Source organism: Aspergillus multicolor (genome assembly GCF_047715735.1).
Source record: "Aspergillus multicolor strain CBS 133.54 unplaced genomic scaffold BDW74scaffold_4, whole genome shotgun sequence".
Classification (NCBI taxonomy): domain Eukaryota; kingdom Fungi; phylum Ascomycota; class Eurotiomycetes; order Eurotiales; family Aspergillaceae; genus Aspergillus; species Aspergillus multicolor.
This window is the reverse complement of record NW_027395955.1, coordinates 885,693-902,111: the sequence shown is the minus strand read 5'-3', so window position 1 is coordinate 902,111 and position 16,419 is coordinate 885,693. Positions and strand designations below refer to the sequence as shown.

Below are 16,419 nucleotides of genomic sequence, written 5' to 3'. Positions count from 1 at the left end.
CGGCCATTACAGCGACTTGATTCCATCTTGAAACCGGTAAAAAGGCTGTCAAATGTGAACTGCGGTTCTTCAGTTTTATATCGGCCACCACGCACCCTTGGTCTCGGTCTTAGCGTGATATCGTACCGCAAATGCCCTTGCAGATCGTGCCGGAACCACATCGTCCTGCAACGTTGATTTTTGCTCTGGAGGAAATACCGCAACCACAAAGCTAGTTAGCTTTTAGGTTACTCTAGCTCAAATTCCACGGATCATCGCATGCTCCGGCATTGAGCTCCAGTGCTTCTCCACAGTTGGAACTTCGGCAGAACGAGCTGGAGGCTGACATATCGTACGAGACAGCGCAGTCTACCACCACCGTCATGAAAGCCTGAAGTATAAAACCTGAAGCGGTGATACGAGACCGCAGTGTTGCTACTGCTGGGTTGGGCGCGAGGATCTGATATCAGATTTGAACCTTGATCACCCTTCACCTACAATCGGTCAAGGTACGTTCTGGCCCAGGTAAGGCTGCCGTTGAATCTTTGGAATTTTGTTCCCGCGCATTAGGTAGTAGAGTTCTGACCTTGATTAGCACTGTCTATTCCGGGAAACACATCCTCTGCATAGCATGAAGCATGCACGATCTTCGATAGTACTTTCTTCACGGGTTCTAGACTCAAAGCTCACCCAGCCGTATGGCTCGAAGATCATCCATCGATAGTTTCTCCCGGTAGGACATTCGGATACTACTCCGGATATCTGAGATGACGATCTCTCCTAGCGTACTGCGAGTTGCAATGTTGGGAAAAAGCAATATGTCTTCGGAAGCAGCAATGTCTTCTCCTGGCAGTGGAGTCACTGAGCAGAGAGCATCCTGGAACTTATTTCCAAGTTGTATGCCTACTACCTTCTGAATCTCGATATTTGAGGATGATAATTTGAAATCATCCTCGGGGTGTTGTCAACAATGAAGCCCAACCGACTATTTGGGTCACCTGTGCGATGGGTACCTCTTTGCTTTTTCTACTGATCACCTGGGCCACTCCTTGCTGGCATCCTCCATAAAGCATTCTGTGTCTGGCACTCCGTACTTTGTTATTGTGTTGACTGCTTCTTTGTTATGGAAAAGTCTATACTCTATCATTGTCTAGGCTTTCCCCCCATACCTGTCTGGGTGGCCTGCATTGTGCTCTCGCCGAAGCCGATGGCCTCGATTCTAATCAAGCTACCACAAGTCAGCATTACCTCGGCAATCTCGCATGAGGAAGATGAACCTGACCATTGGCTGCGATAAATGCACGGTCACTAGTAATTGGGATTTTATTCCACGTCCATTCATGAATACTCATGCACGAGTGGAATCAGGATTCAAAGGATTCAAAACGAGTCATCTTCCATGCACGGTCGGTTTTGAAACTACCACGATCTTTTTGCATCCGATCGGCGTCATGGGATATGGGTCTCTCAACCCGAGCACTTGGATAGGGTCACAGGGTGCTATAGACCATGTTCTAGCAACCAATGCTCCAATCGCAGTCCCACTGACCCTAGCTTTTAGGGCTATCATGCGCTTTGGCCGTCACTTTTACTGCTAATCCACTGCTCTTCGCAGGTTCCGATCATCCGGGCTTCACACTCTTGCGAAAAATGAGGCAATCCCGAACCTTGTCCGGGCGCTAGTTCTCCAGCCAAAGTCTGGAGATAATGCAGCTGAGCAATAGGATCACCTCTCTGATCTACTCCGTATGGAGAGGGGTAGCGTCACCAGCGTGGCAAATGGTGTTGCTGAGCTCGGATGTTTCCGAGTGGGTGATGGAAGAGCTCGTTGGCTTCTCTGTCCGTATATGATAAGGAAAAGGGAGCCGGGAAAAGAGCATATAAACCCTCTCGCATACGTGAACTCCTTGACTCGATATACCTTTTCTATACCGAGCCCAGCCTTGCCCACCTCTAGGCATAGCAGCTGACTCGCTCTATTCTCGTTATACACTTACTCAAGTCATTGCACCCCGTCAATATGCTCGTGACGGCCAAATCCCACGTCCGCCCTCGACATTACCGTCGTCAAGCTCGATGGAGAAGGGGCAAAGAAGACAGACAAGTCACCCGTGTGCCTGAAGAGAAATATTCAAACCTGCTCATCGACCACCTCAATCTCGGCCTCACGAATCTCCTGAACGTCCCGCTATGGACTAGACATCAAATTGATATACCTGCTGTCGATGCACCAACTCGCTTTGGGCGATTTGGCGGCCAGTTTGCCCCAGAGTTGCAGATGAGCCTCCTGCTTGATCTCCCTAGTGTATTCCACAGCATCATCTCAGACGACAGTTTCTGGGCAGATTTCTCTGCCTGTCCCCTGACCAGCCCCAGCGCTCTTCAACTAGCCCGAAACTTGACCCAGGCCGCCGGCGGGGCAAACATTTGGCTCAAACGCGAGGACCTCAATGCCTACGGCAGCTATCAAACCCGCAACATCGTCGGCCAGATCCTCTTCGCTCGCTATGTCGGGAAGACAGAGATCGCGATGGATTGCGGTCTTACAGGGCACGGCCTTGTGTGCGCAACAATGTGCGCTCGCATGAACATGAAATGCACTATCCTCATGGGTGCCTCTGATATCGCCGCACAGCCCGACGGCGTCGAGAAAATGGAAAGGCTCGGTGCGAATGTGATCAGCGTGCAATGCACGATCAAAAATGATGGCAGTGGCACGCTCCGAGCGGCTGCAAACGAAGCCCTCCGTTACTCCCTGAAACGCCTCGACTCCACCTACCATATCACTACGGGCACTGTCGGTCCCCATCCACTTCCAACCATCACCCGCACCTTTCAGTCCTTACTCGGCCAGGAGATTAAGAACTGTGCTGCTAAACCACCCGGCAACGGATTCAATCCTTCAGCCCTTATCTCTGCCATCGGTCCATCAGGCTCTGCTGCACTTGGCATGTTCGCTCCTTTCGTTTCCGACCCAAGAGTGCGTTTCATAGCCGTTGAAGCCGCGGGCGCCGCCCCGCTAACCCACGGTTCTGTGGGCGTTATGTACGGCTGCAAGACTCTCATGCTTCAAGACGACAGTGGCCAGATCCTCCCCTCGCATTCCATATCTCCGGACTTGAACTTCTCGTGTGCAGGACCCGAGTTGGCGCATTGGAAGGATATTGGGCGGTTGGAGACGGTTACGGCGTCGAGTGAGGAGGCTGTACAGGGGTTGAGAATTTTGGCTGAAAGTGAGGGGATTGTGTCAGGTCTCGCGACGGGTCATGCAGTCTTGGAGACTGTAAGGGTTGCGAGGCAACTCGGGGCTGGTAGGGATGTTGTGCTGCTTGTTTCGGGATAGGGGTTCCTCCGCTGCTGAGCTCTGGGGTGGCACTCTGGATTTTGTTGCGAATGGTTCCTGGCGTATTGCTTACGGGTACGGCGTTGGCTATGATTCTGCTGCTTTTGTCGGTGTTTGGTTACGAGCATGGGTTTTGATTCGTGCATTGTAAGCTATATACACAGGCCTTTCCTTTTTAAGGCAGGTCATGGTTATTTCTATCATCAGTCGTTCCAATCGAGTCATCTATCCATCCATACAATCATCGGTAACATTTTAGTCCTCATGAGTAACCGCCATATCCAAAACCTCTACTCGTCCACGTCCCCGTGTCTCATTGCCAACGAACTCATTCAGTCCCTTGAACGCACCGGGCTCGGCAAAGCCGACAACCTCCCATTCGTCGCTAGCTATATCCTGCGACTCGACGGATTCGATGAAGCTCAGAATTTTCTCCTTGACGTTGCTCGGTCCCTTCGGCTGTACCGGCGCACCCTCCCCCTCGGACTCGGAATCGTCGCCGCGGCGAGCACCCTTCTTCCCCTTCCCACCTTTCTTGTTCTTTGCGCCACCACCAGACGTAGCCTCCTTCTCCTTGTTATTTGAACCAGCGGGCGCGGCAGACTTGACGCTCTGCTTCAGCAGCGATACAGGACAAGTAACCCTCAGACGCATGCGCGCCCTCATCACCGGAATAGGCTGCCAAGCGATAAGCGCCTTCATCGCCTCAAGCGCCAAACTCTTCGCCGACTTATTGGGGTTCACGCCCGTCCACAACGGCTTTCTCGGCTGCGCCGGCGCCGCAGCATCCTCATCGCCCTCGCCACCTTCCCCATTCTGCGCCGCCTGCTGCTGCTGCAACTGCCCACTCGCCGCCGTCAACTGATCCAGCGCCTTGGAAATCATGCCCGGCGTGTAAACTCGCTTCGTCGTCGGATCGATCAGCCGCCCCGACACAATATCCAGCACTTCCTTCTCGATGCGCTCTGCGATTTCCTTGCGCTCCCGCTCGCCAACCTGCACCTCGCCCTTGCGCAGGATCTCCTCTCGTATTTCGTCGGCAGGCGTGCCGGCGCCAAAGGCCTTTGTTACTTCTGCGGCGGGGGCGGTCTGCGCTTTTGAGACGGAGAGGAAGATCGTGGGGACTTGGAGGACATTGTCGAGGTCTTTTTCGGCGCCGGAGCGGTATTCGAGAAGTTTGTTCTTGTAGCAGGCTAGTTCGAAGCGCTTTTTGCCTTTTTTCAGTCGTACGACCGAGACGTTTGTGAATTTTATTTGGTTGGAGGGTTGGTTGATCGGCATTTTGGTGGTTGCCTCGTCGTTCGAGGCTATGTCAATCCTATCGGTTGGGAATTTGTATGGTTTTGTAGAAGTGGGATAAAATAATCTCTTTCTTCTCGCTGAGGCCTGGGCGATAAATTCGTGCCCGGCTGGTATCGATAATCGACGTCACATGTTGCGGGCCTTGTCCCGCGGATGACTCAGCGTGACTCCAAGTACCCCGTGACCGCGCTATCTGTAGGCCATGCCCTGATTGGCTGCCTCCCCTTGGCTGCTATCGGCGTCATAGCCTGCCACCGCCCGGGCCTCCTCACCCGACTCTCCCATCTCCATCTCTCCTCACTTTGCTTCTTCTTTCTCCTCATCCTGTATCTTGTTGGTGAGTAGCTGGTCTCCTAGCTGCTTCTTTCAGGGTATACAGTTTGATTTCATCGTAAGTCTGGTCCCTTCGTTGTCGTATGCCGTCATCTCTTTGTTTGGCCCCATTGCTGATAAGCTCCCTGCCTACGAAGGTCCTCGGCTGCCTGGGTGTACCGTCATCTCGGGTCTTTTCCTCCTCAATCATCTCATCTGATTCTTGCTTCTATCATCGCTCTATCATACAGATTATCATCATGAGAGTTCTCCCAGCTACATTGCTGGTCGGCGCGGCTGCTGCCGCGACCCCGGCCCAGCAGGTCCTCGGCGGTCTGCAAGACTTCGGAAACTCGTTCCAGGACACCCTGCAGGAGAACCTGCCCAAGCTCAACAAGCCTCTCGAGGCTTTCCAGGAGCAGCTCAAGACTCTTTCTGATGAGGCTCGTGATCTCTGGGAGGAGGTTGCCAACGCTTTTCCCCAGTCTCTCGACCACAACCCTGTCTTCTCTCTGCCAAAGAAGCACACCCGTCGTCCTGACTCGCACTGGGACCACATCGTTCGTGGTGCCGATGTCCAGAGCGTTTGGGTGACTGGCGAGAACGGCGAGAAGGAGAGGGAGATCGAGGGTAAGCTTGAGGCTTATGATCTCAGGGTCAAGAAGCCCGACCCGGCTTCCCTCGGCATCGACCCCGATGTGAAGCAGTACACTGGTTATCTGGATGATAACGAGAATGATAAGCATCTGTTCTACTGTAAGTAGTCGTCTCTGCTCTTGCTGATTACAGTGTGTGCTAACTGGTATTAGGGTTCTTTGAGTCACGAAACGACCCCAAGAACGATCCTGTTGTGCTGTGGTTGAACGGTGGCCCTGGCTGCTCTTCTCTTACTGGTCTCTTCATGGAGCTTGGTCCCAGCAGCATCGATGAGAACATCAAGCCTGTCTACAACCCTTACTCCTGGAACGCCAACGCTTCCGTGATCTTCCTTGACCAGCCCGTCAACGTTGGTTACTCTTACAGCGGCAGCGCTGTTAGCGACACTGTCGCTGCTGGCAAGGACGTCTACGCCTTGCTTACTCTCTTCTTCAAGCAGTTCCCTGAGTATGCCGAGCAGGACTTCCACATTGCTGGAGAATCCTATGCTGGCCACTACATCCCTGTTTTCACTTCCGAGATCCTGTCCCACCAGAAGCGGAACATCAACCTTAAGTCCGTCCTCATTGGTAACGGTCTTACCGATGGTCTCACCCAGTACGAGTACTACCGCCCCATGGCCTGCGGTGACGGTGGCTACCCTGCTGTCTTGGACGAGGCTACCTGCCAGTCCATGGACAATGCCCTTGGCCGCTGCCAGTCTATGATCGAGTCCTGCTACAGCAGCGAGAGCGCTTGGGTCTGTGTTCCTGCCTCTATCTACTGTAACAACGCCCTTCTCTCACCTTACCAGCGCACCGGACGCAACGTTTACGACGTTCGCACCGATTGCGACCCCGGTACTAGCCTCTGCTACAAGGGTATGGACTACGTCACTGAGTACCTGAACAAGCCCGAGGTTATCGCGGCTGTCGGTGCTGAGGTCAGTGGCTACGACTCCTGCAACTTCGACATCAACCGCAACTTCCTTTTCCACGGTGATTGGATGAAGCCTTACCACCGTCTTGTTCCCGGCATTCTTGAGCAGATTCCCGTCCTCATCTACGCTGGTGATGCTGACTTCATTTGCAACTGGCTCGGTAACAAGGCCTGGTCCGAGGCCCTTGAGTGGCCCGGCCACAAGGAGTTCGCCGCTGCTTCTCTTGAGGACCTTAAGATCGTCGACAACGAGCACGTTGGCAAGAAGATTGGCCAGGTCAAGTCCCACGGCAACTTCACCTTCATGCGTCTTTATGGCGGTGGCCACATGGTCCCCATGGACCAGCCTGAAGCATCTCTTGAGTTCTTCAACCGCTGGTTGGGTGGTGAGTGGTTCTAGATCAGACAAGACTCCGTCTAAACCTCACGCCGGTTGAGTACGCTTTAGTTTCCTTTTAGTGTTTCAGGATATGATTTCCTTGTTATAATTCTTGGTCCTTTCTCAATGCGATGGTGCTATCTCTCATACTTTTGGCTTTTTCTATACTCACATTGTACGACTAGTCTTTTCTCTTATTTAGACTGTCCTAGTATATGTTCTCAGATAAAGACGTAGATATATATAAATGGGAACATTAGAATATCGCGCTGTCTAACTGAGTAAACGACTATGAGGATCTTTAAGAAAATAAAAAGAAATGCGAGGTGGTTTTCGGGAACTGAGGCGAATAACTGGCCGTAAAAGACCACGTGCTAGAATATATAAGTGGTAAGTATGAATATTAAATACCTCATGAATCATTTGTACACTGGAAGAAGTCTAGGAATAAGAGAATGAACATTCTGTAGGTAAGGTTGATGAGGTGATTTTGATTCCCGTCTGTTTTTGAAGACAACGGTCATACGAGGTTCCCTAGCGTCTAGATTTATGTAGTAGAGCGCCCACCTTTCACGATAGTGATGCTGATAAGAATTAGGACGGTAGAATGATAAGGGCCAGGTCGAGGATAAGCAGTGGTTACTTTGAGGCCGTGCGGAGGTAGGTCATTCGTGTGTAGATGCTAGCAGTCGAGCGACACGAAACTGAGCGATATTCCTTAAGTATGAGAAAGGGTCAGACCTAGGTCTCGGCCTAGGTTACAGAGAAGGGAGACGTCTACGTAGGGTAGAAGGCGGGTTGATCTTATTTTTTCATTCAGAATTGGTATGAATCTTTTCATTTTCCGGGTTCGGCCGCGTCCATATCCGACAGCAGATACCCTTGGTATTTCGTTAAAAACACACCAACATGCATCCCGATTCCCAGCAGCACAACCCAGCAAAAAAGGAAAGTATAAGAAGCCGATTTGCGCATACCCTTATCCCTTCTTCTTGCTGACACCGACGGTGCGACCGCGGCGGCCGGTGGTCTTGGTGTGCTGTCCACGGACACGGAGACCCCAGTAGTGACGGAGACCGCGGTGGGAGCGAATCTTCTTGAGGCGCTCGAGATCCTCACGGTACTTGCTGTCGAGACCGTTGGAGAGGACCTGGTAGTCCTTGCCGTCGACGATGTCGCGCTGTCTGTTCAGGAACCAGCTGGGGATCTTGTACTGGGTGGGGTTCTGGAGGATGGTGACAATGCGCTCGAGCTCTTCGGTGGTGAGTTCACCAGCACTATAGAGGAGAGTTTATTAGATGATATTCGATGATAGCTTGCCGAATTGTGAACGGAGAATTTGGATGGAATTGTGTGTGCGTTGAGATTTGGAGAAGTCGTCGACATACCGCTTGTTGAGGTCAACATCGGCCTTCTTGCAAACCAAGTTGGAGTAACGGCGACCGACACCCTTGACCTGGGTCAAGGCGTACATGATCTTCTCCTTGCCGTCAACATTGGTGTTGAGCAGACGAAGGATGTACTGGAAGTTCGTCTTCTCGCCGGACACGAGCGCTGTATGAAGAAACCCAGTCAGCCTAATTCCCTTGCCATCCAGTTTCGCTCAACAATTGTGTGTGGAAGATTCGCCATCATCTCGTCGTCTGTTCTGTTCTGTGCGGTACTGCTGCCGATTTTCAAAATCCTCCTCCGAAATCACCATATTCCAATTTCGCAGAACAGTCGAGCAGAGCGAGAAGAGCAGTCGAGTGGGCAGGATAGAGCAGGAAAGGAACGCTAGATGCAGCACGTACACATGATGGGCGATGGGCGCGAACGGGATCGCGAGATTGATTGTCGACAGCGAGAGGTGTGAGAAGGAGGTTAAATCGAGGGCTCTGGCGGCTTCAACTTTGCTCGCCCGTTGTGGGATCGGATTAACCGAGTCGGGAATGGTCGCTTCGAGGGCTCGCTTGACCATCCGCTAGGACGAATCCGGCTAGTGCGTCATTTGCCCGCCTGCTGAGCCCGAGCCTTCATGACTAATACGCTTTATGCTTGGGCATAAGCCGTCACTAAAAGAAGCCTTCCTCGCTCCAAAGCTGTCCGATTACATGCATGAAATACAACACATTAAGAATTGCTATTGACGATCAATGCTTGTACCCTAGGTACCTGTACCCTGCCTTATTCCGCCGTGATTATAAGGCGACTCTTTGTCGTCGCCGCCGCGAGACGTTGCCTTTCCCTGCAACTACTTCCCTCCCCGGATGCTTGACAAGATGCTGGAGCCGTGATTCTGTTCAGAGTCGTCAAGCCTCAGCTGGCTGCCTTGTTTGAGAACAATTCTGCCCTCGAACCAGCCATTGATGTAGCCATCAACAAATTCTGACAGCCACAGCTGACAAAGGATGCCACAACCTGACACCGTCTGGTTCCTGTGGCCTGCGGCCTGCAGGTGGCCCATAACCATGAATTCGTACCTAAAATATCGGAAAGAATGAACAGTATTATTTTCTCACTTGTTTCTTTCAACTCAGCGGCTGTGATACTTCTTTCAGACATACCGGTGTCATGTCTCCAAGAATGAACGTTCTTTGTCGTCGATGCCCTCAGACAGAGCGAGTTGACATACTCAGACATCTCGTTTCGCGACATCTATTTCTCTCAACCTGGTTCTTTACAGAACCCGTATACTTTTCTCTCCCATTTCTTCCTATTGATCAGATGTTGCAGGGAACTAATGGCACCATCGCGCAACATGAACAACATGAACGGACACATGAATCCCGAGTACTTGGCTGCAGACGCCACTTACTATACCCACGCCAACCCTCTATATGCCTAAGTCGAATATGGCCCCAAGTTCAATTTGAACGCTTTGCGACCTCACCCAAATAAATTCAAGTTCCTGGGAAACAAAAAGCTCGCACATTTTGGACGAGCACACAAGGCAGATTATTAGCGCTGGTATGATTATTACTTTTGGGGTATTGATTATGATCTTGGACTTGCAAGGATAGCAGATACGGATTTCGCTATTCAAAAGCTCATGTACTACACGGCGGAGCGACACCGGCCCAAGACTTTCCAAGAGTTTGATGCCTGCACGCGGGATGCTGGCCCCCGACTCCTCGACTTTACTAAGATTAAAGTGGACAAGAATATGGGACTGTGGTACTTGCCTGTTAGTCGAAACTTTCCTGATCTTCCATCCTGGTTTACCCGTACCGGGGAGGACTTTGTACGACCCGCGCAAGCACCGTTCATGTGGAGCGACTTATGGGTGGAACAGGCTCTCTACCCGTCCGATCCCAAAATCTATGCGCATACCACTGTCAAGAACTACTTTGCATTTGCTGCAAAGTTAGTTTCAGAAAGTGGTTTGCCTGGAGGGGAGCGAGATTGGGTGCGAGAAGCAGTTCAAAGGGCAATGATCAAGATTGCATACTCAGGACTGGAGCGGCACCCAACTGCGGCCTCGCGTGACCCGCCTCGACATATGCTTGCAACGACCCCCGACGATCTGTTGCAAACTGTGATCTGGCCAATCTCTGCAATCTCCGGGGCGCGTGTGTCCGAAGATGAGGATGGTAGGCTGTCTCTTGACCGTAACGGCCAGTTCTGCGCCGTAAAAGGGCGTGGCCCGGTTTACAGCGAAGACTCGGATGTTATGAACTGCGTCATCACAGTAGGGAAGCTGCTAGATGCTGGGTCTACGAATATCGACCGTAAAGACCCAGCCTGGTACACCCAAACGAGCCAGTTGCAGCGGGCTTTCATAGAACTCTGCGATGTCAACTGGGACATGTGCACGAAAGATAGTGGCGCTGATTTGAAAGAGCAATTTCGAAATTTGATAGTAAATGAGATGGGTGACTTTGAAGGCGACAATCCCGAAATCATACGCCCCCTCTGGGATATGGTCTCAAGAGATCTTCGCCAGTTCATGATCAAGTACACGGATCACGCCTCTAAATGCGACTGTGTGAACAACCCTGTGCTTGAGGAGCCAAAACATATTGACTTCGTACCACTCCTTGATGCTGCGAAAAACTCGGAGGGAGTAAAGATGCAGGAACTATTCGACCGCACTTTTAATGCTGTTTGAACGGAGCATTGCCAGCAATGCTCAAAGAAGGATGGCGTTCGTCACCAGAGGAGCTTTCTGAAACTCCCTCCTCGTTTAGTCGTCAGAGCACCTCCTGGGGTCTTGATCTTAGGCCACACAGAGGACATTACTGTCAAATATCGACGGGCAGGGGCTGTTTCCCAGGATGAATCGGCCGTATATCGCTGGCTCGGAGGCATATACCACGACGGAGAAGGTAACTGCCGTGTCTTCTGGGACTTTACAAAGCCTGGGGAAGTTTGCACTGATCAAGTTGGCATGTATGAAAGCTCGAACCACGGACTGATTATTGAAGGGAGTTTAGGAAATGAGAAAGATGGGTGCAAAGTGCCGAAGAGATGGTGGGGCCATGGAGATATACCTCTGCTGTTCTACGAACGTGTTATGAATCCGACCCCATATGTCCTAACTGAAGCCGTACACACTGTCTCGAAGATGTGGCTGGAAGAAGGCAGAGGTGTTCTAACGCTCAAAAACCATAAACCCTGGGCTAACACCAGCGACCTGACGCAGTTCGCGCGCGACTACCCTTGGATACGTGATGAACTAGCGAAGCCCGCAGATGCTCGACACTTCCAGCTCGCCCCTGACGGCTATATTCCGGAGGAAGAGTCCAGCTCTGAGGGCGCTGAAGACCCCAAGACCAAGCGCTCGGCACCTAAGAGACCACGTCCAACGGCAGGTGCTGAGGACAAGGAGTCATCCAAAAAAGCAAAACAAGATCAACCAGCTGCACCTGGGCAAATCGTCCAGAATCCATCTTCCAAGCCAAAAAAAAAATATCCCAGGCCCACCACCAAGATACAGTTCACGAATGAGTATTTGTGAGAGTGTGCGGGCTAGTCCCGTCCGGTCTTCCCACGCAAGCCAGATCGCAGTTTGGACACAATTCCCGAAGGAAGGCCGGCTGAAAATCCGTCAGGCTCAAGAGCAAGCGGACCGACAGAGCCGAAACCAGAGGCCCAGAAGCGTACCACTGCAACTAAGAGCGTGCCGCAAAAGCGTACAGTTCTCGTGTCTAAGGAAAGGCCTGGTCAAACGGAAGCAGGTTCGAAGGGCGATGATCGCGGTAGAGAGACCAAGGATGGTCGAGAACGTACAGCGCAACATGCAGCCCCGCCATCGAAGCCCGATTTTGCTGCTATAATTAAGGAAGGTTTATCGGCCGACGAACCGAGGGAGAAGCGTATCGATCAGGCTGTAGTGAAGCCGCCGAAGCCCGATCTCGCTACTATGATCAAGGGAGGTCTATCTGCGGATGGGCAGAGGGAGAGCGAACTGGAGGCCGCACAACGTCAGGCCGAAAAGGAAGAAAAACGACGCCGCAGAGAGAAGCAACGTGAGAAGGAGGGTGACTCCAAGGAGAAGGATGGCAGCTCTAAGGATAGGCACCGTGACAAGGATAGCAGGGATAGGCATCGTGAGAGGGACAGCGGGGATAAACATCGTGAGAAGGATAGCAGCTCCAAGGAGAAGGCTACGGGGGAACATAGGGAGAGGGAGAAGGCTAGGAAGGATAGAAGGCGGGAACCTCGCGAATAGATAGTTTTGCTTGCGGTTTTGTTGTACAGCTAGTTAGTCTTGCCGGTTTGTTATTGTTTCGTGCTGTGGTGTTTACGGAGTGGAGGCATTATGTATGATCATCTATTTATCATCTACCGTCAATTTCAGGCTTAATTCAGACTATATGCTATGATCACAGTGTAGTACTTTTTTTTGTCTAGGGCCCCGTCATATCTAGGCTAGTGGCAGCTCTGCCAATCAAGGGCGTGTTATTTGCAGTGTGCCTTCCCTCGGCACAGCAAAGGCACAGCAACCCCAGACACAAAGGACGCCTTCCCCGCATTTCGACGTGGCCTGACCGCGAGTTCTTAAAGCCCGGAGTCCCCGGTTAATTATTTTGAAAGGTATATTATCTATCCATTCTAGGATGCATCCATCTAACGTCTGAACTAACGTCTTAAATCTAACAGAACAAAACCACGCGAACCCGGATATATACAAGAAACAACATCGAACCCAAATACCATCTATAGCTTAGCAGCGCGCTGAGCTGTGTGCGGACGCGGCGGCCCAGTTGGCTCATCGCTCTTCTTCGGCGCAGAGTGATAACCTCCCTTGACGTTGTCCGTGTTCGTGATCTTCCCGGTCTCATCTCTCTTAATTCCCAGCTCAATCAACTTCGCAAACACCTTCGCAAAGTGGTCAAAGAACAGCTCTTTATCCTTCGCGTACCGCTCCACCCAAGGCCTGAACGCAGGGTCGTCCCTCAACGCAACATCGGTCGGCAGCATCATGAGCGGCTCCTCATCGTCCTCCGCCTCGGGGTCAACATACACAAACTGACTGACACCGTTCTCCAAAGTCTTTGGCTTCCACTCCATCGTCAACAGCAGCTTGAAAAACTGGTTCGAGAACCGTGTCGGGTTGTTCACCCAGGGACCGTGGAATCCCGATCGATCGGAATGGCACCTTCCCAAATTATGCCCGCCCGTCAAGCATACAATCTCCTGGTCGTTGAAACCCATCCGGTAGAAGATAAAGCGGAGGTGCTCGGCGCCCTGAGCGCCGTCGGGTAACCGCCCGCGCGGGGGAATCTTGGAGTCGTCGACATAGTCGGTTCGGCCGGGTTGCCAGGTGACCTTGGGTCCGCCCATCTCTTCGATTGCGACGGCACCCGCAAGAGTCCATAGGTCGCTGTATGTGATCCAGGGGTGCTTCTTCTTTACGGGTTCGAGAAAGGCTCGGCCGTGCTGGAGACCGGCGTTTGCGGGATCGCCACCTTCGCCTTCATATCGCATACCGGCGCCGTTGGAGCCGCCGGTGTCGCTTGCGGCGTCGTATGTTCCGGAGGAGTGCCTAAAAATGCAGATCGATTAGCGCCTGCCGTTCAGAGAAACCGGTGTCACCCGTGAGAGATACGAACCAGGCGAGACGAACGAAGACGGGGCCTGCGCTGCCGTCATCGTAGTCGGGCTTCTTCAGCTGGGCCACGATGTCGCGTCGGACGGCGTCATAATCTCCGGTTTGACTCATCATGAAGGTACGATTGGGAAAATATGAGAATGATTGAGAAGAGAGAAGGAACAAAAGAAGGGGTGAAGGTATTCAGGATGGCGACCAACACATGCGCTCCAGCGAGAACGGTGGAGCCTCGGCCTCCCGAAAATCCAAGAAAACGTCAAACCGAGGTTCTTCCCCCGGTTATCTACTCAGATTTTTGGCTTGGATACAACGATTAAAGATAAGGTCGCAAGGTATGCAGAAAGCTCAATTCTATCAGATTCTAATCCCTGTATTTGTTCATGCAGACGCCGACAGTCAGAAGCCGACCAGCGAGATCCAACACCCGGCCGAGAAACCTCATCTCACATTCCCCCCCGTAAAACGCCAATCAACCTCGGAACTTCCCCTTCAAGCAACGGACAACCGGCTCCATATCGCGGCCCAGTCTCGATTTTCCTTCCTTACTGTGCGCGTTCTGATTCGCTCAACTCACCACAATAACCGTCGCCCGATCCCGAATTCGGCCGTCACGCTTTTGAACCCTTCGATGGCTTCTCCGCAAATTCGCTCTGTATCCGCCGCCGCTCCGCCCGCCGCGCTCGGCGCTGGTCTCGTTTGACCTTCCGCTGCAAGTGATATGCACGGTCGTGGTCTAAGATAATACGGATGAACATGTGCATTGGGGCCGTGTTGTTGGCGTCTAGATTGCCGTTTTCGATCTCTTGAGAAGTTATGATCATGATCGTTGTCATCGTCTTGGCGATGGAGTCCATTAACACGGTTCTTTGGTTGGAGGTCAGGGTGGAGAGGTTTCGGAGGGCGAAGATCATGTAGGGAGCCATTCTGTTTTGGAGTGTAGGTGTGTATATTGGTTTGTGAAAAAGAGAGGTAAGTCTAGGTTATAGATGTAGATTGTAGAGCTGCCGGTGTGCAAAACGCTTCTCAGCCTCTAGATATATAACTGGTGCTTAGACAAAGAAGCAGGTCTAGAGCTGCAGCAAACGCCATCTGCATGCACCTTATGAATGGCAGATAGAGCTACGTTCCTACTCTGATTACCTAACCTTAAAGATAAGGTAACAAGCATCTAGCACCCTCTCCCAATCGTTCCTGTCTACTCTGTTCTGTATACTTCGTACCTGTATAGGGCTAGCCCTCGCCCACGTATTTGCACTGTTTGTCTCAAAATTTCTCCAAGCATTATACAAACTCCGACGAGCCTCTCACGACCGGCAACGCTTCAAATCCCCAGGAACCAGACCAAATTAGACCGGCAGATAGTCAACATGTCAGCCCACCCGCGAATCGAAGAACTCCCCGACGACTTCGACGAGTCGCTCGACCTCAACGCCATCCCGCCGCAACCAACAACCCCGCCCACCGCAGGCCCCGAGCTCCCCGTCCCCGGAAACGAAGCGCGCCTGAGAGAATTAGAGAAGGATGGACAGGCGCCGAAGCTCCCTCCCGCCATGGCGGCCGTGGAGTCTCACACGACAGATGAGCTCGCGGATATCCTGAACAAGACGCCGCTGTTCATGACGGATATTAGCAAGGCGGGGGATGAGAGTGAGTTTGCCTGCCACTTATATAAAGCGCGTAGCGAAAGAGCGGATGCTAATTGGGTATCGTACAGACGGCGAGAACATCATGCTAGATGCGCTGCGCGCGCTCCAGAACGAAGGAACGCGCGGCGACGTCGCGCAGAATTTCCGCGAGCAGGGCAACGAAGCGGCGCGGGAGAAGCGGTGGATCGATGCGAAGGAGTACTACACCAAGGGAATTGCGGTGCTGCGATCCAAGGAGCAGAAGTGGGATAAGCCGGAAGATGAGAAGGAGGAGGAGCGCCTGCAGCGGGAAGTCGAGGAGGCGTCGTATATCAACCGGGCGCTGTGCAATCTGGAGCTGAGTACGTATACACCTTCTCTGGAGATTATGAGATGTGTTGGGAGGGGGCGTTTGCTAACGTGATGACTTACAGAAAACTACCGCTCCACAACCCTTGACTGCGCCGCCGTGCTAAAGCTAAACCCCAAGAACGTCAAAGCCTACTACCGCTCCGCCATGGCGCTCTACGCGCTCGACAAGATCCCCGAAGCCGAAGATGTCGCTGCGCGCGGCCTAGCGCTCGACCCCAACAACAAGCCTCTCCAAACCGTCTCGTCCAAGATCACCGACCGAAAAGCCTCTCTCGAACGGATAGCCGCAAAGCGCAAGGCGGAGGATGAGCGAACGCAGAAAGAGAAGCTACTACTCAGCACTGCGCTCCGCGCGCGCCAGATCCGCACCCGTAAGACCGGGCAGCCGCCGGAGATGGAGGACGCGAATATTAGACTCACGCCGGACCCGCTCTCGCCGGAGAGCACGCTTGAGTTCCCGACTGTGCTGCTGTATCCGATGGACGCGCAGAGTGAT

The 16,419-nt window shown here is 52.5% G+C and overlaps 7 protein-coding genes across 7 annotated transcripts; 3 read left to right on the top strand and 4 right to left on the bottom strand.

Annotated features, from left to right (window-relative positions):
• The first annotated feature begins 1,788 nt into the window (after nucleotides 1–1,788).
• BDW74DRAFT_100659 (tryptophan synthase) lies at nucleotides 1,789–3,450 on the top strand. Its single transcript, XM_073721474.1, has one exon. It carries the CDS (start codon nucleotides 2,000–2,002, stop codon nucleotides 3,320–3,322), a length of 1,323 nt encoding a protein of 440 aa, XP_073587166.1. The 5' UTR covers nucleotides 1,789–1,999; the 3' UTR covers nucleotides 3,323–3,450.
• BDW74DRAFT_147445 (guanine nucleotide exchange factor SDO1) lies at nucleotides 3,437–4,717 on the bottom strand. The gene has a single exon (XM_073723546.1). The coding sequence runs from the start codon at nucleotides 4,601–4,603 to the stop codon at nucleotides 3,578–3,580; it is 1,026 nt and encodes a 341-aa protein (XP_073587165.1). The 5' UTR covers nucleotides 4,604–4,717; the 3' UTR covers nucleotides 3,437–3,577.
• Nucleotides 4,718–5,196: 479 nt separating this feature from the next.
• On the top strand, nucleotides 5,197–6,911 carry cp3 (carboxypeptidase C PRC1; the record flags this gene model as incomplete). The annotated part of the gene is made up of 2 exons (XM_073726509.1): nucleotides 5,197–5,692; nucleotides 5,746–6,911. The coding sequence occupies 2 exons, from the start codon at nucleotides 5,197–5,199 to the stop codon at nucleotides 6,909–6,911; spliced, it is 1,662 nt and encodes a 553-aa protein (XP_073587164.1).
• Nucleotides 6,912–7,869: 958 nt separating this feature from the next.
• Nucleotides 7,870–8,687, bottom strand: BDW74DRAFT_166130 (40S ribosomal protein uS13; the record flags this gene model as incomplete). The annotated part of the gene is made up of 3 exons (XM_073726508.1): nucleotides 7,870–8,167; nucleotides 8,279–8,444; nucleotides 8,684–8,687. The coding sequence occupies 3 exons, from the start codon at nucleotides 8,685–8,687 to the stop codon at nucleotides 7,870–7,872; spliced, it is 468 nt and encodes a 155-aa protein (XP_073587163.1).
• Nucleotides 8,688–9,921: 1,234 nt separating this feature from the next.
• On the top strand, nucleotides 9,922–12,543 carry BDW74DRAFT_175120 (uncharacterized protein; the record flags this gene model as incomplete). Its single annotated transcript, XM_073728227.1, has 3 exons — nucleotides 9,922–10,974; nucleotides 11,029–11,825; nucleotides 11,880–12,543. 3 exons carry the CDS (start codon nucleotides 9,922–9,924, stop codon nucleotides 12,541–12,543), a joined length of 2,514 nt encoding a protein of 837 aa, XP_073587162.1.
• Nucleotides 12,544–13,031: 488 nt separating this feature from the next.
• Nucleotides 13,032–14,037, bottom strand: BDW74DRAFT_175119 (peroxidase; the record flags this gene model as incomplete). Its single annotated transcript, XM_073728226.1, has 2 exons — nucleotides 13,032–13,860; nucleotides 13,928–14,037. The coding sequence occupies 2 exons, from the start codon at nucleotides 14,035–14,037 to the stop codon at nucleotides 13,032–13,034; spliced, it is 939 nt and encodes a 312-aa protein (XP_073587161.1).
• A 497-nt stretch (nucleotides 14,038–14,534) lies between these two features.
• On the bottom strand, nucleotides 14,535–14,849 carry BDW74DRAFT_175118 (uncharacterized protein; the record flags this gene model as incomplete). The annotated part of the gene is made up of 1 exon (XM_073728225.1): nucleotides 14,535–14,849. One exon carries the CDS (start codon nucleotides 14,847–14,849, stop codon nucleotides 14,535–14,537), a length of 315 nt encoding a protein of 104 aa, XP_073587160.1.
• Nucleotides 14,850–16,419: the final 1,570 nt, after the last annotated feature.